This window comes from Meriones unguiculatus, chromosome 8, assembly GCF_030254825.1.
Source record: "Meriones unguiculatus strain TT.TT164.6M chromosome 8, Bangor_MerUng_6.1, whole genome shotgun sequence".
NCBI classification, from domain to species: Eukaryota; Metazoa; Chordata; class Mammalia; order Rodentia; family Muridae; genus Meriones; species Meriones unguiculatus.
This window is the reverse complement of record NC_083356.1, coordinates 36,390,054-36,413,483: the sequence shown is the minus strand read 5'-3', so window position 1 is coordinate 36,413,483 and position 23,430 is coordinate 36,390,054. Positions and strand designations below refer to the sequence as shown.

The 23,430-nt window shown below is 40.7% G+C and overlaps 1 protein-coding gene across 8 annotated transcripts in view; it reads right to left on the bottom strand.

The window, feature by feature from the left end:
• The window catches only part of Asap1 (ArfGAP with SH3 domain, ankyrin repeat and PH domain 1), a 312,808-nt gene that overhangs the window by 70,574 nt on the left and 218,804 nt on the right, over positions 1-23,430 (bottom strand). For 4 of the 8 annotated variants that reach the window (XM_060389353.1, XM_021645398.2, XM_021645401.2 and 1 more), the window contains 6 exons: positions 19,364-19,438; positions 18,809-18,858; positions 13,599-13,728; positions 12,344-12,429; positions 7,763-7,838; positions 6,283-6,405 (listed from right to left, as the gene is read on the bottom strand). In XM_060389353.1, the coding sequence (XP_060245336.1) occupies positions 6,283-6,405; positions 7,763-7,838; positions 12,344-12,429; positions 13,599-13,728; positions 18,809-18,858; positions 19,364-19,438 (540 nt within the window). Of the gene's footprint in view, positions 1-24; positions 940-6,282; positions 6,406-7,762; positions 7,839-12,343; positions 12,430-13,598; positions 13,729-18,808; positions 18,859-19,363; positions 19,439-23,430 lie in introns of those variants that run through there. The other 4 variants (XM_021645399.2, XM_021645402.2, XM_060389355.1 and 1 more) reach the window with 2 other exon arrangements.

Sequence of the window (23,430 nt, the reverse complement as noted above, 5' to 3'; positions counted from 1 at the left end):
CTGGAAAACAGAATCACAGACTAGCAAATGCTGGAGACTGCTTGCTTTTGCCACTGAGCCTTTGCCTATTGGTCTGTGCCTAGGAGAACTCTGGCCCTTTGGGAGCTGTCAGGTCTTTCCATTTTAACATGTAACAGGACATGTTAACGTCTGCCAGGCATATAAATCCAGTCCTAGGCAGGGCCTAGACTCCAGGTCTAGTTCAGTAGCAGTTCAAACTCAGAAGAGACAGTGGGACTCAGCCTAGTTTCCACTCACAGCAGGAAGCAACAGGAAGGACTAAATGGGATCAGAAAGCAGGGACTGTGCAAGCTGAAAGTGCTCGTCCCTCGGGCTGCACCTGTTCTCCCTTTACTTATGTGCTAGAATCCTTGAAATAAAAGGACAGCTTCATTAAAAGGTTTCTCAGCAGGGTAGCAACAAGTAGTATACAATTCTAATATAAGTAACTATACATTAAACATCTATAATTAAAATATTTTAATTTTGAAACTTTTTGAACATTAAAATGTACAAAACAATCCTGGATTTGGGAGCATTTTAGGTGTCTGAGTTTTGTAATAAGATTGCCCAGTTGATAAACTATGCAAATATTCCAGCAAAGGAATACTCTGCCTACAGCCCTCTGTAAAAGAGACCTGTCAACACTTTTAGTTTCAGCATTCTATGGCACGAGAAGAGTACGATGTGATAAGGAGCATGCATACACCAGCAACAGATGCAAACAAGCCTGGCTTTATGTTGGCGCTCCGCTGGCGCCCAACCATGGACTGTAAAGACAGAAGGACGAGAAAAAGATCACACTATGAAAATCCAAGAAGTAAAAGACAAACAAACCAAAACAAAAGTAAAGTTGAGCTGCAGCACAGGGAACAAAGGTCTCTAGACACACAGTAGGACAACACATTCTCACAAAATTTATTAACTTACTCTCCTAGACTTCGATCAGGAAGGGCAAAGCAACACAGAAAAAAAAAAGGTAGAACATTTGAAAATAGTTAATTATGTTAAAAAGCTTTATCAGCCATAACTTAAGCAGTTTGTAAAATACACAGAGAATGATAATGATAAGCCAGAATGCATACCCTAGATGTTAGAACAGTAGAATACTTCTATACCAGCCAAGTTTTAGGTATTTTAGCTCATGTGTAGTGAGAAGATAAAGTCAATGAAGATGATGAGATGCACATCTCAGACAGATATTAACACCCTTCAAAATATGGAAGCACAGAGAACCAACTCCTCAGCAAAACCAAAATAAACAGAATACTCAGGAAATCTGAGAGCCACATATTGTATTCTTGTTTCCCAACTCAAGTCTCTCCCTCTCTCTCTGTCTCTGTGTGTGTTTGTTTTGTGCCTTTGTGTTTACTTGCCTGTGTATGTGGGTGTTTGCAGGAGCTTATGAGTATGGAGGCTAGAGACCACACTGCCAGGTGTCTTCCTCAATTGGTCTCTATTGTGTTTTTTGAACAGTCTCTCACTAAACCCGGAACCCATCTCCAACTAGCTAGATTAGCTGGCCAACAAACTCTAGGGATCTATCTTCCTATCTCTACATACCCAGGACTGGGTTTATGGGCATACTAATTTTTTTTTTGTTTTTTTTTTTAATGTGGGAGCTGGGGTTCAAACTCAGGTCCTTCTGACTATGCAGCAAGCATTTTATCCACCCCCAGCCAGCTAGCCACCCAGCCACCCATCTTCCCAATCCCTAAAGAGAGGAGAGTATTATGTCCAGTTATAAGAAGTAACTGAAATTTGATGGTACAGAAGGAACGAGCTACCGTAACCTCTGGTATTTATCCGTGGCTTGTGCCCAGGACATGTTGAAAGCCAGGATCTTCTCTGACATTCAAGACTCTTTTAGGTCAAACAGTATGTGCTTGGTAATGCAAATGATTATTCAAAACAGTTGGAGGAAAACTGCCGAGACAGTTTAAGTTTGTAAAGCTATTCTATAGGTGATGCAAACTCTGTGCTCAAAAACATGCCTTAAATGTCTTGTCTCCTAGGGCCAGGAGAGACTTAGGATCCCAAATAAAATACTTTGTATAGGATGATCACACTCTGACCAGCCACTGTCCTGCTCTTGTAGCAGGGTTTACCAGATAGTCAGAGCCGGATAAAAAGAGGTTGTAAGCAACATTGGGTTTTTTTTTTTTTTTTTTTGTCTGTCTGTCTCCCTCTCTCTTTTTTTTTCCCCCCAAAGGAAAGATACCTTCATTTTATTAATATTTATTTTATCTGTTGGAGTGTTTTGCCTGCATGTATGTCTGTATACTACGTGCATGCCTGGTACCTGTAGAGTTTAGAACAGGGGATCAGACCTCTAGAAGTGGAGTTATGGGTGGTTGTGAGCCACCATGTGCGTGCTGACAATCGGTCTGGGAACCTCTGTAAGAGAAGCAAGTTATCTCAACTGCTGACTCATTTCTCCATCCCTATTAGTTGATTCTTTCTTAATTTAAGGAATTTGTTTTTCAACAGGCCACATTCCTTCCATAAAATTGAATGACTCAGATTATTTAGGGTAGGGATATGGTATGGAATGAGATCTAAGGGTCTCTTATAAAATTTCTTAATGTTTACTTTTTAATGTTTCTTTTCACATTTATTTATGGATTCACTTATGTATTTATTTATTTCGTATGTGTGTGTTTGTGTGGGCAGAGGAAGGGGGTAACTCCCAGGAATCATTCTCTCCCTCTACCATATGAATACCAGAGCCTGAATTTAGGTCATTAGTCCTGGTAGCAAGCGCCTTCACCTGGAGAGCCATATTCTCTGTGTATCGCTGGCTTTCCTGGAACTCGCTCTGTAGACCAGGCTGCCTCAAAAAATCTACCTGCTTCTGCCTCCCGAGCGCTGGGATTAAAAGCATGCGCTGTCAACACCTGGCTGCTTAGCAGTATTATCAATAAATGTAAAAATTAATTTAATTTTGAAAAAATAGATACTGGAAAATTATCGGCACTATTTTGTAATTTAGCACATATAACTAAAGAATGAATTTGGCCTTGAGTTCTTTGATAGCACAACAGAAATCAAGCATATTTTCAGGAAAAAAAGGCAAATCTGAAAGTAACTTAGGCAAAAATATGACTGAAAATATACAATAAGCCTGAAACCTTTGGGCAATTTTATGCTGTGAGCTAAGAAATGTATCTACCTCACTGAATCTACCTTACTGATTTTCAATTCAACCTCTGGCACACCCTAGCAGAGATAGAGAAATCACTTTATTTGAAGCCACACTGAAATTTAAAATACACTATTAATCTGTAAAACCTCATCTCTCTGACCTGAATGCAATTCCCAATCACTGACTTAATGGGTTTGTGAATGTTTTTGGTATTGAACTGAAAACCAAAGCTCTACCACAGAGCTTCAAATTTACAATGGCAGGTATGGCTGTTGAGTATGCGTGCCCTCTCTATCCTGTGACTGAACTCTGAGTAGTGTCCGGCATACTGAGGAGAGGGAGGAGCAACATGCTGAGTGCATCAACTAGCATTCATACCATGGAGGGCTATTCAGGGACCACTAGTTTTCAAGTACTTCTGTGTTCTATACATAGAGTATATAGCATCACTGTAAGACACAAAATAGCTACAGCCCTAGAAATATCTGAGCAGCAAATAGTTCTTCTGGGAAGTTAGGCTATTACAACTGGTGAAGATAAGTCATTTCACCTAACATTTACTAAACAACAACAAACTTTTGACTTTAATGAGAAAAAGAATGAGTTTTCCAAATATTCAGTGTTCCTGTTTATGGCTGTAATTCTTTAACAGTTGCTTTTTTCTTCTTTTGCATTTATATGTGTGCTGTGTGTGCTGAGGTCAGAGGATAACTTGCAGAGGTTGGTTCTCTCCAGCCCAGGGGTCCCAGAATCAAACTCGGGTCATCAACTTGACACAATCTGTAACCACCTGGGAAGAGAGTCTCAAGGGGAGACTGGCTAGGTCAGGTTGGCCTCTGGAAGAACTTCTCTTGATTCCGTTAACTGAAGTGAGAAGTCCCACCCACCCGTACACAGGAGATCCTGGGTTGTGTAAGAGTGGAGAAAGTGAGGGAGCACTAGAATACATTCATTAATTTATTGCTTTCTGCTCTTGATCGCTTCAAGTTTCTGTACTGACTGCCTTGCAATCATGGACAGTAACTTGGAACTATGACCAAATAATCCCTTTTTTTTTCCTTGTTAAGTTGTTTTTGTCAGGGCATTTTATCACAGCAGCAGGGATCAAAACTAAGCTTCCTTTAATGAGCCATGTTAGAAAGTGGCCAAGGTTAAGTAGGTTAGCTGATTTGCTGGGTGCTTTTAATTGCTCATAAAATCTTTTTGATTATTTGTACTCTTTTCAGAAACTAGGCAGAGGACAAGAACCCTTTGGTGGATATTGTCCTTCACATTTACTCACTGGTGGATAGACTCTACTACCTCGAGGTCACTAAAAATAATTACCTGCTAAGTTACTTTGCAAAAAGAGGTGATAGCATTAGAAAGGATGGGTGGGTATGGTGTGAAAGGGCAATTTTAGTTGTAAAAATACTTGGGAGGAGTGATAATTAAAACCCCTTAATCAACTTCAGGTAGAGTTAAGTATCAATCATATCATGCTCATATCATTGGGTAGACACTCCTTTTGTCATGAAACCATTTCTTAGCTAGCCTGAGCAGAATGCATCAATACCCATGCCAAACAAAAGGATGAAGCCCTACTCCCACTAAAACGTCTATATACAGGGAATCTTCGACAACAAAACCAGTAAAGAAAGTCATCACAACTTTCTCATATACTTAAGGTTTGTATGTCAGCAGAGAGTAACTGTGCTTCAGCTTCTAATAGAGAAATTTTCCTGAGATAGTCTGAGGCCTCTGACCTCACGGTCTGAAACTTCCTGGGTAGAGATTTTGCCTCAGTGCATCGATGTTCTTGGGAATCAGGCCTGCTCTCACAGAAGAGCAGGAAAGCATCTACCACTAAAGAACCACCGACTTATCTCATTTTGCCAAGCCCCCAGTCACTTGTAAAACATGTACTTGGAGAAGAAAGAAGAATAAAAAAATTTTAAATGTATACACATATACATTTATAGCCTCAGTAAAGAAAACCTTTAAAGGCTATGGTAAACGCCTAGTGTTACCAGTGCAGGCTTTTGATGTGATATTTTGGGAGTGGTGATAGAGGAAGGGTATTTTGCCTTGTCTTTGTTCTGGACTCACGAATGCCATTGAGAAATTTCAAAAATTTAAAAACAGTGAATGGGAAATATCATAAGGAACTGACAAAACAAAACAAAGAAAGTCTCTTATGCAACCATTAAACAATGTATTTAAATACTGCACAAACAGGCACATTTGGCTTTCTTCAATGCAACAAATGATGCTATTTACCCTTAGAAGGAAGTCATGCCCCTTAGCACAACATCCAGTGTCCTCATAATTAAGCCTCAGTTTTTATCGTAGAATCCCATTTCCACTTCTCTACCCCTCCTGCTCTCAAACACCTGTGGCCCCATGAAAACAAAGCTTTGTGTCTTTCAGGGGGTCTCTCTGGCTGCAGTGTATCTCAAACAGGAGTGAGGTACTTTAGTCATGGCTGATCACTGTGCTGATTCCTTCTATAAGCTCCATGATGAAGGGACTATGCTTAGACCCTAGACTACAGCCAGACACACAGTAGGTATCAATACCTGGACAAATGACAGTTGTAACTAAGGGTTAGAGCTGCATTCATCTGAATCTACCAGTCATTCTACGGTTTCAATGTCCAGGAAGCATGTCAAGTGAATTGCCCTAATCTGGGGGCAAAACTACTAAAGGGCTGTATCAAAATATTTCCTCAATTCTCTTTTTAAAATGAAGGACCATTTCTGGCTTCCCAGAAAGATGGGCATGGCCTTAGAAAAGAATCATGAGGTGTCCTGCCTGCTATAAAGGTACATTTAGAAACATCTAAGGCTATATAAAGTAGTAGAATCCAGGGTACCATTTATTTATGAATGGGTGAAGGAACACAATTTCTTCTTCTTGAGGAAGGTTCTCGCTATGTAGACCAGGATGGCTCTGTGCTCACAGAGCTGTGCCTGCCTTTGCCTCTCAGCGGCAGATTAAAGGCCTGCACCACCTTGCCTGGTGGGAATGTATCACTACAGACAGACACTTCTATCTTATACCTCATGTGTACCCACAACCACCCCAGCAGGAAGCTGTCAATGTGCCTGTTTCACAGATGGAGAATCGCAAAGGGAAGCACAAGCAGCTGCACTTACACTGTTAGCCCTGCTGGGAACATATAAGCCACCTACTTCTTTCGGATCGAGCTGCAGAGAGGACTTTATTAGGTCTCGGAGAGCTGTTAGCTGTTTCTTTTCTTCATCTTGGGTTTGCTTTATCTACAAAAGTCACATCTGTTATTTCTCATTCATTTTCAAGAACAAGCTTAATTATCCAAACACGCCACTCACTAGACGCTTCAATTTCATAGTTGTAGTAAACTTTCCTATTAAAGTTCTCATACTGCCTTGTTTTTAACATAAGAGGTAGAGTCTAATGCCGATAAAGTACCCAGAGTTTAGAATTAGTGAACTGTGCACCATGCTTTCTTATTAAACATTATGTGATGACCCTCCAAAATTTTGAATCTCTATATTAAGCAAGGTTAAGAAATAATGTTAATATCATTTATTTCTGGCTTTGGAAAGGATGGGCAGAAAGAATATCAGAATGAAATTAATTGGGCCAGAAGAAAATTATACAAATGTCTGAGAAAGAGAAACCAATGGCAGAAGCATACACCAAGGTTTACAAAGAACCACACAAGGACCAAGATTTCTGCTTATTTTTATTCACTTGGTCACTGATCCATGCTGACTAAAAGAAAATTAGACAAAACACATAGATAGGCTTGTTAAAAAGTTATATTAAGAATCAGGGGCATGCCTTTAATTCTAGCACTTTGGGAGGCAGAGGCAGGTGGATCTCTTGTGATTTCAAGGGCAGCCTGGTCTACAAATCAAGTCTAGGACAGCCAAGGATACACAGAGAAACCCTAGAAACAAACAAATACCAGCTCCTCCCCCCCAAAGAATCAGACTGACCATTCATTATCTAAAAATGCATGAAAGCAGTACTATTTCATATTTTCTTACATTTTGGAATATTTGCATATATGTAATGAGATCTCTCAAGGGGGGTGGAAGTCTAAATATGTAATTGGCTTGTTCCATATTACCTCAACACACAGCTAAACACAATATCCTACTACATATAGTTTCTGGCATAGACATACACAGCTACTCTCTGATTGCAATAAGTGCAATTTATTTTTATTTTTTTTTATTTTTATGATGTCATGCCAGTCGGTTCTCAGAGTTTCAAATTTTAGAGCATTATTCATCAGGGATGCCTAATCTGTTACTTGTAACTCTTAAAGGCCTTTTCTAAAAATAGATACTCATATTCCTAATGTTTTCTTTTAACATTCATCAGCAAAGTTATTTTCAAGTAACAATTATTCCATCTCTAAGTGTACATTCCCCGGCCCTCCTGAAAAGTTTAATTTTTCATTTCTTACTCGCTCCTCTCACTCTTCATAACCCACAAAGGTTCACTGCTAAGACAAAGGCTTGTCTGCCAGGTTTATGCTGATCTACCATTGACCTCTTTTCTGTTTAACACCCTTTGGCTACAGACTTCAAATGCACTGACGCTTATTACAGGTTAAATGCACTCTCAACATAGAAAACTTACATTATATAAGTCAGCAGCCAGCTTTTCAATGTACTGCTTCAGTTTATCAGCTGTTTTCAAGCCATCCTGAAAAAAACTACAATGGAAAACAACAGTGGCTTAACAGCAGTAAAAAGAAGGAATAGAATTATGTGAAAAACCTGAGAATTCTTCCCACCTCTATCTCCCCACACCCTCTCCCAGCAGTTTCCACAAACTAAATATAAAACTAATTTCAGCAGTTATATAAAGATGCACCAATAAACAAATGATGGCTACTATCTGAAATCTACTACGAGAGATCACACTCAGCACAGATAACCCTTGCAGTCCTCATGGATTTCACGTGTATTACCACCCACACATAGATCACTTCCTTGTGGTCGGGCCATGTCTGAATCAAAGAGAGAAAGACAAACTAGCCACTGGCATACAGAAGTCCAGATGGATACTAAAGGTTCAGGCAGGAGGGAAGGTGTGCTAAGCGCATGGGGTTTCCAGTGGTACCAAGGGTCTGACAAGGCAGCATGATTTCCCAGGTATAACAAGAGCGGACAACTGAAGAGCCTTCACTGCAAGCCAAGCGCTTGATCTCATGAGTTGTTCAGTCGGCTTAATTCCCATAGGTCAGGCACTTAAGCTGCCTTTCCTTTCTCTAGAGAATTCATAGCAAGACTTTATACCTTACTCTGTCCATACAGTAGTGGGACTCAGATCCAGGACTTCCTGACAGCAAGTCCATTCTCACAGACAGCAAGGAATTAAGTTCTTATATACCGGGCAAGTGAAACTAGTTCTTATCTTGTGGGTGGGGGCATTCCTTAGGACTCTCACCTGTGGCTCAGTTTACAGAAACAAACCACAGGGCACATGTGTTTGGAATCCCCATGCTCTGCTGCTCCTTCTATAAGTCATGCCCTAAGCCATGGGATTATTCCCCCACAGACTTTATTTGCCTTGTGGTCTCCCCACAAGTGATGAGGATCACCTCCCAGCCACACCACATTGGCCTTCAGACAATGCAGATGCTAACTGGCCAAAAGAGGAATTTTAGAGTGACTTTGGGATCCACAAAAAGCCTCTCCAAGCCTGGTTTTCCAGGCTCTAAGCCAAGCCCCAAATCTGTATCGTAGGTAAGGGACTGACCTTTTCTTCCATCCTACAATATCTAACACTCTGGAAAGCCCTATTTAACTACAGAAACATTTCAACAATTCCAAACAGAGCTACAGCAGAGATGGGTATATTGGATCCACTGCTGGAGACTTTTAAAACATACATGCTGTGCCCCATCTCAGGCTCAGCAAATCAAAAATTTTGGTGTGTCATCGAAGGCGTGCACCCTGAAGTTAGAGACACCAGCTGCAGGTACAGCTGCATCTCCTTCTAGCTCCGAGCGGGCACTGTAGCAGTAGGTGGGGAGGCTGATCTCAGGTCACAGTTGCTGCAGGCTCAGGTCCATCTATGTGGGTAAGGCACCGCTGAGTAAAGACATGGACAGGATGTGGAGAAGGGGCACAGAGGCTCTGCTCTCTCCTTCCTCCACTCAGCCAATGGTTAGTGACACCCACTTTCAGGGCAGATCTTTCCCAGTTAACTTTCCCTGGAAACTCTGAAGACACAATCATCATATGGCCGGGGATGGGGTGGGAATTGCCAATTCCCCGGGTAATTCTAACCATGGTAAATTGATAATGCAGATTAACTATACCAGATATTTTGTTGTTTTCTCTCAAGGTAAAATTCAGTTTTAAGCCACTTTGTAACTTCTATTATATTTGCAACGGTGCACAACATCATCTAATTCGAGTACATTTCTATCGCAACAAGAAAGAAACTACTCACTCTTCTCTTCCCCACTAATCATTAATCTGATGTTTATGGATCATCTCTTCTGGACATACACACACTACAATCTGGTATGTGGTCCTCTTTGTCTGGTTTCTTTCACTTGGCATAATACTTTAAATGTGCATTTATGTTGAAGAATGAATCAGTATTTCCTTCTTTGACATGACTGAATAGTACTCTACTGCATGAATATTCCACATTTGTTTAGGCTGATAAGTATATACATGTTTCCAAGTACTGTAAATAAGTTATATAATATTCATGCATGTACTTTTGTTTGAATACCTGTGTATGGCTCTTCTGGTTATCTATCTAAGAGTTTTACAAGCAACTGTACTATCTTACATTCCTAACAGTGACTCATGGATTTCCCATTCTTCATAGCTTCTCCAAGACTTACTTTCTATTTTAATTATAGCTGGCCCAGGGGATATGAAATGGTGTCTCACTTCTGATTTTCGTATGTACTTCTCTAATGATTAATGATGCTGAATGATGCTGAATATTTGGCCAACTATATATCTCCTTCAGAAAAATATCTACACAAACTCTTTGTCCATTTAAAAAATTGGATTATGCTTCTGATGTTGCATTCTTTGTATTTTTTTATCCTCAAACTTTATTAGCTAAGTGATTTACAGATGTTTTCTTCACTTGGTGGGTTATCTTCCCATTTCCTATCAATATCCTTTCATAAACAGAGCTTTGAGTTTTGATGTCTAATTTTCCCTTGTTTCTGTGGTTACTATGTCTATACCGACGTATGTTTAAACACCTACTAAACAAATGCCACTATGGACAAGTTACTGATCATTTCTCAATTAAAATGTCTGACTCTGATATAAAAGGGAAATCACACATGAAAAACTGAGTCCACATGTCCTAGGCTATCCATAAGTTCCTGGGAGCTGTTACTTTTTAGTATAATCTGTTATGATGAAAGAGAGTAATGACTGAATGCTCTTGCCTCTGCAGATCACAATAAATCCTGTGGTAAAAGGAGTAGGTGGTTTGTTTTGAAAGCAGGATGTTTCTGGCAGCGTTCACGGGTGTGAGTGAGCAGCAGTGTGGGTGAGCTGGAGCAGGTGGAGACAGTTTGTCTCTGCTCCCTTTCCAACGCAAACACTGGATCTCCACTGAGGTGCTGCAATTCCACCAAGTATTATGCAGCAAATTCCCTGGTTAGCACTAGCTGAGTCTCAACATCTGGGAACTGGAGTGAGTGCTCAGAAGAAATCCTTTAAATAAAAAATAAAGTAGAGAATGCTTTACAGGACAGCACCATGCATCTTAAGGGACGTGTGGGGACATCTCAAACTCCTCTCTCCAGACTTCGGAGCTGAGAAAGGTTTCTAAAATGAGCTAAAATCAGATTCACTACCAAGGCTGCAATTCAGAAGACTGGGAGAGCCATTTCTTTTGGTAAAAATTTTAAGATAAAATGTTTCTAAAAGAACTTAGAGCTGATCAAAGATGAAAAATAACACCTTAAATTAAAATCAGGGGTCACGGCAGCTTATCTCCAAGTTTGTAACTGTCCACTATACCAAAAAGGCAAAACCTAGCTCAGGCTCTCAGTTCAGAGCTTCTGTAGACATTTCACCTTATACATGTGGACATCTCAATATATTCTTTCCATTTATCAACCACATTTATATAAGGTAGAATTTACCTTGGAAAAAGTTTAAAACTTTATATAAAGATTAAGTTGGTCATTAAAAGACCTTTTGTAAAGAGAAACACCCTAACCATGACACATATGAATGGTTCCTAATACCACAACTACCCTATTGGCAAGTACTTCTTCATTTTATTTTACTCTCATGTCCTCATGAAGATCCGAGGTGTGGGTTACAAGCTCTAACTCCAAATGACAGATGACACTGGTATTCAGTGAGGAGCCTGTTTCCCAGCAAGGATTTGAACTTGGCCAGTCACCAACTTTGTGATTCTTTTTCTCTAAATGTGCCATTTGTACACAAAGGTCTTCCTCGACCTGGTGTTATTAATTTGGAGAAGAGAGATCAAAAGGAACTATGCACTTACTGTTTTGAGAGTATTTTTTAATCTAGTTCAAATGACCTTTATTTCATGCTGTTTCTGAGACCAGCTTTGGAAAGGACCTTGCGTTCTCTTCTCTGTCTATCAGCTAACAGACACTAATAGTGATGGTACATTCTCACATACAGGTTCTGGCTGAACACTCATCTAAGTTAAGTCAGCCCAGTAAACAAAGAAGCTGAATAGTCAGCCACTGCCATGGACTTATCAACAGGATGAAATCAAACACATACAAGGTGCTGCAGTGCAGAGCAATGTTTGTCTCTTAGAATAGAACACCGTTTCCACAGAGATCTGTCTACATAGCTAAGCATTTGAAATGCCCCAAGTACTAAGGTTTAGATAAAGAACCTCCACCAGAACTGTGGGTGGGAATACATGGTAATAAAAGTAATAGGAAAACGACAAGAAATGTGCATGGGAGAGTGGTCTTGGTTACAAGGGCTTACATACAAGATTTGGAAGAAGACATCATTTTATACTCATCAAATAGTTATTTATTGTGAGCTACTAATTTATACAAAATGCTAAGGAAGTAACACAGTAATACTGTTCCTCATCTATATAGTTTAAGAAAATCAGTGTATTCCTATTGATAGTCACGAAATGAAAAAATCAAGAGAGGAGCAATGAAATGAAGGGGTCTGGTGAGGGCTGATGACAACCATGGATGAATAATGCAGCACTTACTTGCACTGTGCATGATAATACTTTATGAGGTTCTGCAGCAGGTCTACACCCTTCTTGGTCTTGATTTCATTAACTTTAATGAGATACTGCGGAAAGAAAGCAGAATTTGATGTTGGGAACTCCAACTGGTGCTCTCAAGTTCATGCAGGAGAAAAGCACTCCTAACCCCTGCACAAGTAGGTGAACTTTGTTTAGGGAAGGCTGTTGGGGCACAGTCAGTGTAAACAACCACACTTAGTGTTAGCATTTGCTAACGTCTTGCAATTAGTTTACTAGACAAGCAGGACTGAAACACAGCGAATGCACTCCATGTCAACTGATTGCTTCCCCTCGGTGCAGTGGATCTCAAACTTACATTCACACAGTCCTGAGAGATGGACTGTTCTCTGCAGGAAACAGATGGGAAAGCAGTCCCTTCAAGAATGTTCCATGAGATATTGGAACTTTAAACAAGGAGATGAATCAGAGGAAGAAATTTCAATTAAAAAAAAAAAAAAAAAAGCAAGTACAGGAAAAAGAATAAAAATGAGTTGGGGTAGTTAACCACATACCACTGGCTTTGATTTTATCATCGGCCCAAATTTTCCACTGACACCGTGCTTCTAGCTCACTGGCCATAATGTATGTAGGGGCTAACACACAGAAAAGGTCAAGAAGCCAAAGGTTTATGAGGAAGAAAAGAAATACAAAAGAAAAAAATGGGGGGTGGGAAACTCGGGGGAAAAACTAAAATTACACATTCTTCATCAGGTTTCTGTACGTTGGAGAGTACTTCAGTTGCTCAAGTTGCTTTACAGTGAGTGTTCAAGTCAGTGGGGTATACATTTAAGTGGGAATTCAGTTTGAGAACCACAGCTCTAAGTTAAAGGCAGCATGCTTTTTACTGCATTTTTCCATGAGCTCAGACTTCCTCATTGGTCAGCTTCATCTAAACGTTCACTCAAGCTGGATCCATGCTTTAAAAGAACCACATGCTCCAAAGTTGTAATATTTACTAGTGTTACCTCCCACCAGGACTCCCTCCCCCAATCACTCACAAGCAATATTTAGGTTCTCACCAATGAATCCCGTTTTGGCTTAAAGTGGCCCATAGGACCAAGGCTCAAAATATGAGACAACAGTGCAATGGCGGATCCCAAAGGGCTTGGAGAAAAAGGGAGATTAGAATCCTTAGGAAACAGTCACTCCTCCAAGCATCAAACCTAGCCTGCTGACTAGCAGGAGAAGAGGCTGGTTTGGGAAGGTCTGTTCTTACTTCACACATCTGGAGCTGAAAGAGGCGCCGTTCCTTTTCCATTTCTTCTGCAATCTCAGCTCCGGTTATCTCTGTGCGGATCATTCCATGCTGTTTTGCATGCTCTCTTTTCTCCTTCTCAATTTTTGTACTGCAATTAAAGCACATGACACTTTAAAAGTGAGATAACGTTGCACAACATTAAGTGTGAACCTGAGTGCAAAATGGATCCTAGATGATGGTGTACCAATGTGGGTCCATCAAATGAATCACATGTACTGTGGTGGGAGTCAGGTGGGGTGAAGTGGGACGTGATTTTATGGAGCAGTTGTATAAATGTGGCAGAGAGTAAACAGGAAGTCCTTCTATCTCCCACTCAAAAACATTGATTTTGAACTGAGGTTATAGCCAAGGGAAGAGCAGAAGACCTTGGTTCAATCCTTTCGAAGCAAAGCAGTTTTAAAAAACGAAACACATCGGTGTCTTCCGTTTAATCAAACCTCTGACAGTTTAACTACTGGCTAAGAGGCAGTAAGTCTTATGGTGACAGAATCAAATCATTAGTAGAAATGTGAGTTCAAAGGGAACGAATGTAGATGAAGTATGTGAACTTCATCTAGAAAGCATCCTACACTTTCACCTGGATCTTATACATGGGATGGACACACAGTTCTCTTTATATTTTGATTGACACGAGTACATTTGAACAGTTGACTTTTTGATGAAAAAGAAAAAGTTAGAGACCTCAGAATTACTTAAGACAAAGTACAAAAGGATTTTGGTCAGTACGCTTTAAAAATGGTCAAAGATAATGTTTGATATTGTCATATTTCAGTAGCACAGTTTAATTCTTTCAACACTTGTCATGTAACTGTACAAGACAGGGCTAGAAGAAATCGCTATGTCTAATTGGGGATTTTCAGTAAGAAGGGGATGTTTCTATGAACCGGGATGAGAAAGGAGGAACACATTAACCTGATAGTACCCAAGGGCAGCAATGCTTGCTGTTTGGTACTCTTAATTTGAAACAGACTTCAAATTTCAGAAATAGCCTTGACTTTTCAAAGACTGCAAAGACTGAACGGTTTAACTTTTAAATTATAATGGATGTGGGGACCCAAACTCAATAAAAAGCTAAGTAGCTTTGCCTATTCACAGACACAGGAAAACTCAACTGTCAACCAATGATAAACCTATGGCAAAGTTGGTAGAGATCAACTCAGTAGTCAAAATAAGGATTTTAGTGAAGAGAGTAAATCTCAGCTTCTTCCACTGATGTGGTTGGGACCAGAAGCAGAAGCTTGAGAAGTATGAGGACAGACATGGCTAGCTCTAGTCTGGTTCACCATGGTCACCATGGTGACTCAACACAACATGTGCTTACTTCCTTTTCCTATCTGGACTCAGAGTGGCATGGTAGGCGAGGAATGAACACAATGAAATAAATCATCTAGAGACAGGAAGAACTGATGACAACAACTGATGAGAGAACTCGTCAAACATTTAAAAAGCACAGTTAAAACAATGAGTAAGAGTGAAGTCTACTCTCCATAGGGAGGAGGAGAGGAACTGGGAGGAATAAAGGGAGGGGAAACCGTAATCAGGATTATATTATGGGAGAGAAAAAAAAATTCTTGTTCAATAATAGAAAAAAGAAATAAAGAGAAAAAACAAAAAACAGGAGACAGTAGGCAGTTTCAGGTGAGAGAAAGCTAGATAGACAGCATATAAACAGAGGTAAGTTTCCAAGATGAGTCCTCTATGGTGAGCGAGATACAAGGAGCAGCAGAGTCCTAACCTGGCCATAGAGCTTGAAACTCTGACTCACCTAGGCACAGAGCCTTCTGGTGTCTCAGGAAATAAGATCTCATGGAGAGTCCTAGGGCTTTTGTAATGGGAGTGACATAAGCTGTTGCCTCTTGGCCTAGCACACTGTGTTTGCGTCTACACTCAACTTCCTGATATTCCTCATTTCCCACTAAAGTTTTCCTTTTAGCTTAGATTCTCTCTTTTGACTAACCCTGGTTTTTGCAATTAGATAACAAAACTTTTCCCTCTATAACGACACCTTGCACAACCACCAGGAAGGGGCTGAGAGAACTGTAAGGTTTCTGAAAAGCTAACAAGAGAGCTAAGGTGGCATCATAAAATTTAAAACCCCAAAGAAGCCTCAGTGGCTCTGAATTCTAGATCCTACCTCTGCTCGGATCTACAGGATCAAGTCACCATGTCTGGCTACCCTTCAACACTGTAAGGGAAAAATCATAAAATCTAGATTTTTTTTTTTTTAAATAGGCAGTCAAACTCTCATTCTGAACAATGTTAGAATAAAGACAAAATGTGACCTCTTTTAGAGCTGTTTGGTAGGAACCACGAGAGTTAACAATACATGGGACTATATGAGGAACGTGGGTTCTAGCTACTGCTGATCCAAAGAATTCTGGACAAGGATATCTCCAGGAGTACAAAGAAGGAACTGGCAGATAATGTAATGATAATAGGTAACAATTACTATAGTACTAAGGGCAAGGATTTGCTGAATAGAAATACTATTAGTATGTCTGTGGTATCTGTGGGCTAGAAGATAAACATTCATAAAAGGTTCATGTAGAGATAAGAATAGGAAACAAGGCAGCTAGTCATTAAAACACACACACACACACACACACACACACAAAATCTACTGTAAGAAAAGAAAGTCAATCATAATACACTATTTAGATAAAAACATAAACACTGACACACAGTTTAACTAAAAATTATCATTAACCAAGCTGGAAAATGGATGTAGCAAGCTGATGGCTTGCCAGTACAAGGGGGCTAAATTCACACATACCAGAGTAACATGCCCCAGATGAGCCCAGAAACAAGAGCAAGAAATGCTGTGAAACACACACAGACAAACCAGAAAACAAAAGGGTTGGAGTCAAAAGTAGGACTAAGAGGATCAGGACCATGGGCAGAGAAGCCACACTTACATCAGAAGCATACTTGAGGGCTTGTAGGTGTAGGTCACACCAATGAGGAGTGGGCGAGGGCAGGGATGCCCACTCACTGCTCACTTAAGATCCTTACATCATTAAGAATCGTCCACATTTATTGAACTTAGACTTGGCAAAACAATCAGGAGAAGCGAGGGATGTTGTGTGGGAGTCTGGTCCTTCCTAAAAGGTTTGCCATTCTATGATAAACTTCTAAAACATTTAAACCACTGCTAGTGGGAGTTTCCACCTGCTGTGAGTCTTTGTTGATATTAATACATTTGATGTTTTAATTTAAATTCATGTATTATTTTTATAATGAATAATGATTACTGAAACACTGAGAGCTGAGAATGGTGGTGTACGCTTGAAATTCAAAGCTAAAGTTCCAAGAGCAGGGGCAGGGAGCTTCTTTAGCATGTGCAATGCTCTGATTTGATCCTCAGCACACTATACACAAAGAACATTAATAATTAAGTAAAGACTCCACTGAGAACCACTTCAACACAAAATTCTCTTGGCATTTTGAGAACCTATTAACTTTTTCTTTTTTTTTTTTTTTGTTTTTTCTTTTTACTTTTACCTTATGTAAAGGCCATCAAAAACAAGGTATCCTGGCTCAAGATCATGAAACGGGTAATGGTTCTGAAGTCCATAAACTTAACCACAGCCCTCACTGCCTCTTGAGTTGTACAAGGAAGAGAGCCAAAGAGGGTGCCTAGGCTTCTTGGTCATTTGAGAAGTAATAAATTAACTTCTTTGTTTTTGCAGTGGCAAAAGTATAGATTCACTAAGAGTGAAAATAAAAGAATACGCTGCACAGAACCAAGTGGGTTGGAGCAAGCGTATGATACAAGAGCCTAAATTAACTGTCTCTGGATAAGGCATTTTGTTTGTGATTTCCAAAATCCAAATGAGGCCTATTACATTAAGCAGCAAAATATTTGCCCTCTACCCCGCCATCAAAATCCACAGAGAAAGAAACCTATCTTAGAAAAGAAATTTATTGATAGGAAACTATTAAAAACCAACCCTAAGCCTTAGGAGGACTTAGAAGCAGAGGCTGCTTAGCTCATTGTCTTACCCACTTTCCATGAGAGACAGTGAACCCAACACTCATTCATACTGACTGACCACCATACAAACCTTTTGGGTTTTGGTTGTATTTTCAACTGTCCACACACACAGGACTTTTCCTAAGGCAGTGCTTCTTCAACGGCACACTATTATGTGTTTTTACAGAAACACTTTGGGAAAAATACACTCAATCTCCAAGTTCTTCTGTGTCTGTTTTCATTTTGCTGCTATTGTTCTCTACAGAAATGGCTTCACTGTGCAAACTTATGTCCACATAAGCTTTAAAATAGACACCTTTTCCTATCTACCCAATGTCTGTCATCTCAAGTTTCTCAGAGAACAGGAATAAAGAAACTGGGTGTGGTACATGTGTCACTCCAGCAACTGAAGATGGAGGCAGGAGGATCAGGAGTTTGAGGCCAGCCTGGGCCTACAGTCTCCCTAATCTCTCACAAAAATTCCACAGTCAACTGCTCTGGCCCCAGTGCGCCAAGTTATAGCACCCAGTCTCTGGGTCAGACAGATCCAGTGTGACTGCTAGCTTTCCAAAACTCCATGGGCATTCTAGCCTTCAGTTTCCTGATAGAGAGACAGCGAGAGCGAGAGAGAGAAAGAGAGAGAGGTACACAGTGAGTGTTGTCAGGGAGTCATGCATATAAAACACATTTTGGTGTAGATCCTGGCAGACAGAGGGATATCACAAACACAAATTAATCTTTGATTATTTCCCGTGTGCTGTACTGCACAGAAGTGCATGTGGTTCACAGTTATGTGATACTGATGATAAAAGAACCCTGCACATATGCATAGGTCTCCAACTTTATAGTTTATACCAGCAAATAAAATAGTACCCATCATTCCAGACTGTTAGCACAGTATAACAGTTCTTGGGTATTCAGCTTTTTGAGGCACTGTCTTGCCATGTAGCCCAAGGCTGGCCTTGAAGTCATTGGAGCCCAGGATTGCTTAGTGCCCCTCCCCCCCCCAGAGTACTGGGATAGTGTGTGTGCCACTTTTAGCTAGATCAGTACACCCATTTGTCAGCCCTGAAAAAGATGTACTAGATACTTCGCTAATATATTAGTTCACTGGGGCTCTGTCTTGTTCTCAGCTTATGTCTAGAAATTCATGACAGTAACAATAAAATAACAAACAAAACCAACCACTACTTACAACTTCGTCTCATAATCTTTCCAGGCTTTGTCAAATGGCTTCTTAAGATCCTTAGGAAAGAGAAAAAAAAAACAAAAACAAACAAACTGTTATTCATCTTTCCTCAAATAAATTAGCTGAACAAGACCAGTTTCCTTCACGGAGATCTGAAACCACTTGCACACAGTTTACAGGTAAGAACCCTGAGAGAGGTGGGGAGGTTGAGCATTCCTGGTCCTATCAAAGAAGCAAGGACCCAGAGCTTCTGAGAGCCTGGTCCACAAGAATCACATGTGGAGGCCAGACTATAGCGTAGCTTCTCTCCTACCCACTGAGGAGCTACCAATCTTTCTGAAAGTGCCTAATGTTGTTCCCAGTCCATACCATTACATGAAGTGGCTCACTTTTTTTTTCGGATGACTGTTTTCCAAGAATATTTATTGTATGCTGAAAATGTTCAGAGATTTTCAAATACAAGTACTACTATGGTTGTAGAAGAGAAGGAAAAAAAAACTCCAAAAAACCCCAGTCCTTTCAACTGAAGACAGTGAAAAATAACAATTTCTGACCACTTACTCCTTTGACCCCCTTCAGGTCTCCTTTTAACAATGAATCCAAGGTGAAGATCACATTGTGGCTCAGACCCTGGAGCTGAAAAATTAACATAAAGGAAAGATGGGAGACAGTTTAAAACAAAAAAGCAAAAAGAATGCACAATAAACAGCAAAACCTGTTCTTCTTGGTTCACCCACGCAGGGCTCAGGGAAGAGCTGTATGTCTATTATACGTCTACTGTACATGCCATCCTCTTGCTACTGTAGATCCCCACACTGCAGTTGTAGAAATGAGTGACTTGCACAGAATCACAGCTGTACAAAGAGGGCTGCAGTGTGCTTCCAGAGTGATGCTCTGAAATACTGCTGTAGCACGTACTCATGGGTACAAATGACTGCCACTCATTTCAGCACTTTCAGTGCAACTTCTACCAAAATTACAACTCTTGGTTTGACTTTTCTTCAGCCGCCTGTCAAGAATATGGAGAGAAGTGTGCAAATGGCTTTTACTGTTTCTTTTTTGTGCTCTCATAGTATGCATTGTATCTGGGATTATATTTATCCTGCAGGAGATTAAGTGTTGACTGATGACAGGGACCTTGACTGTTTTGCTCACAGCTGCAGCCTCAGCTATTTATTTACTTTTTTTAAAAAAATTATGTAGCCCAGGCTAACCTTGAATTCACAATCTTTCTGCCTTGGACTATAGGCTCTTAGGCATGAGCCACAACACTCCTTTAAAATAAGTCTTTAAAGGTTTGGGGAACAGTTTTTTTTCCCTGTCCTATGGCAGTGGTCTGTGCTTTAACACAGTACAGAGGAGTCTAGCAGAGAAAGAGGTTGAGCTGCTGCCCAGTTGGAGGGAAGCAGCAGAAGAGCCAAAGGATGGTTTTAAATACAGTCAACAAGACCCTCATTAATCCCCAGGGAGACTTGAGCTTGTAGAGCTCTGCTGAGCCAAAGCGTAGACAGATGTTGGATATCCTCCTTTAAGGAAGTTTTTGTCCCGTGTAACTATGTCCGCTTGTCAGCTTGTCCACCTACCCATCCACTCTTCACTGTGTTATTAGCCACGCATTCTGCAGACAGACAGATGACCAGCCCATTATTCTTGTCCCAAGTGGGGTTTCTTCCTATACTAGCAGCAGACACACAGCCAGGCTAAGAGAGAATATGACATGAGGCCATCCAATGCTGCCCTGGTACTGACAGGAGTGGAGGGACTGTGTCCTACTGCCAGCAGCTAAAGATGGAGTGGACCAAAACATGTGTAGTGCCAGTTTACAAATATCTGGTGAGTGCTGAAAACATGCTTATTTTTAAAATGTCAGCTAGGAATCAGGCAATGAGGTGGAAGAAGGCAGAGACGAGAAAGCCTGTCCTTTGGCTTCTGCTTTCTCCCACTGCTTCCCTGTTGTTCACACCTTGGTTTTCCCAGCAGCCCTGTCATAGCCTCTTTGCTAAAATTCCATGGGTTTTACATCCAAGGAAGATTTTCCAGTATGTACCACCAGAGGGCGAATGATTCCTGCCAAGGCAATTATGTCTGTGTGACATACAATTCAGCTTAGCCAGCAGCCAGATTGTCACATTCTGAATGTCTATGAGAATGAGAATCCACAATAATGGTTTTGGAAAGTAGAGCAAAAAGAACACTTAGGATCAATCAATCAATCACCCACTCAATCAATCTTGACATCCCACACTTTCCCCTTCCTCCTCTCATCCCAGTTCCTCCTACCCAACCACCCGATTCACTCCTTTTCTCTTCATGAAAGGGCAGGCCTTCCGTGAGTACCAACCAGCCCTGACATATCAAGTTGCAATAAGAATAGTCGGCATCCTCTCTATTAAGCCTCCCCTTAGACTTTATAATTGTTGCCCTCAAAAAACAAAAAGGTTGAAAACCACTGGCCCTGGCCATGACAAAGAGAAAATGAAGATTCCTAAGACTCAGCCCCTTGCCCTAGACAGGAAACTGGAGAAACACTTTGCTCTGTGCTCTCAGGTTTTATTCTGAGAGTTCAAGTCCCCAAGGATCCATTGTCTCAAGGCTTTTATGAGATATTGTGGATGATGGGGTGAGGCTGGGGCCAACTTAATTCTTTGCTAATCAAGCCAGCATCAACCCTTCTGCTTGTGACCATTCTGGCACCAACTTTACTCAAATTTACCATCCCCTACAACTTGTGTGGATGTTCACTTCATTTACCATCTGTCTCCCCAGTGTACTCAAAAAGTCCTTGACGGTGGGTCTGTGTGCTGAAGTGTTGCTCCCATGACTTGCAGAAGGTATGAAATACAGCCCTGTGTGTACAAGGCTTTCTTCCTACAGGGCTGTTCATACTGACAGAAACAAAGTGCCCAACAATGAGTGCTGGCTCGGGAAATTACAGCATGCATGAGAATTTTCTTTATTTATGTGATACACAGGGGAATACAAAGTACAAAGATTTACTTTGAAAATGGGGGAAAGGTTGTATCATATTATTTCTAAAGAGACACAATAATCTGCTGGTATCAGTGCTCTGAATGACACTGGGTCGGAGGGGATGAAGGAGGAAAGAACTTTTTTCATTATTATTATTATTATTATTTAAAGGGCTGGAGAGAGAGTTCTGTTGGTAAATGCTGAGCTGGCAGGTATAAGGTCCTGAGTTACACGCCAGAACCTATGTTAAAGAAGCGCAGATCTAGCTGATGGCACACACTTGAAACCCGAGCACTGGGGAATAGAAGACAGGAAACTCCCTGGAGCTCTATGCGCACCAGCTGAGCCTACCTGGCGGGCCCTCTCCTAAAGAGATAGTTCCAGGCTCAACAAACGAGACACACAGCATTTGACGAACAACAGCTGAGGCTGGTGCACGCCGGCACGCACATGCAAACAGGCACACACATTCACATACGTATTCACACACCTTTAAAAGTGACACACTGCTTGCTAAAAACAACACAGCCCCTAAAATAGAAAGACACTGATTAAAAGCCCATTTCAACGTTCAGTCCTAAATTGTTAGTGTTTCAAATCCTTTGTGAATGAAGCCAGAATGAAAGCCTGATGCTTCCCTGACATGAAGCATGAAGGCTGTGTTACAAAACACAGGAATTTTGAAATCTGTGGTTAGTGTGAAAGGTGAAGGCTCTTCTGAAGAATGAGTCTCTCCAAAATCTATGCACTAACCACACTGAGTAACCAATGTCATCATTGTGGTTAAGTGCTGGGTTGAGATGCTGCATTGATGGAAATCCCCAAGAGTTAAGAATTTCACTGTGGTCATCTACACATGTATTCTCAGGGAATAATCAGAAATCTGGATTTTCCCTGGTGGTTAAGTTTAGGAAAAAACCACAGGGAAAAAAAATATTAAAATTTAGCAACTCTATCCAGCTCAATTCCCAGGAAAAAGTTCCTTCCCTTAGTGATAAGTGACTGGGAACCACCTGAAAGGGAACAGGAGGACGGCAGAGAAGAACTCAGAAACACACACTGAAACACAGACTGCTTCTCTCTCGGGAATCTCAATGAAGAGAACATCTGTTCCACCGGATATTTTAGCGTGTTGCTCTGTGACAGGTGAAGTACATGATTTCAGTCTTAGGAGTTTAGAGTCTTCCAGTATTTTTGTTTTCTTACAGTTTCAGAAATCTTGACAACCCAAGCAACTTCTGGCAAATTGTGAAGTGTCCCCACATGCAACTTTAGTGCAGTCAATACAGACTCACAGGACTATGGGAGGACAGATTTCCTGTTGTCACTGTCATTAGACTTTAACAGATGTTTTATGGATGACTTAAAAATATACCATGGATTATTCTGATGGCACTTTACTAAAATTGTATTGATTATTCTGCATCAGTTTTCCCAGCTTTCACGACATTTCCCTTTCTATAACAATCAAATCCAATTAGTTTAAGTGCTATCACGTGATTCAAGTCCAGAGGAAGCAGAACACTTCATGTTTTAAAAGTTCTGCTCTGACGAAGGAGGCTTGCCCGTTAGAGGTCAGTGTGAGCTACATAGCAAGAGCCAGTCGCAAACATACACAAACCCCACAGAAACACCAAAACTATTTATATTTCCATCTT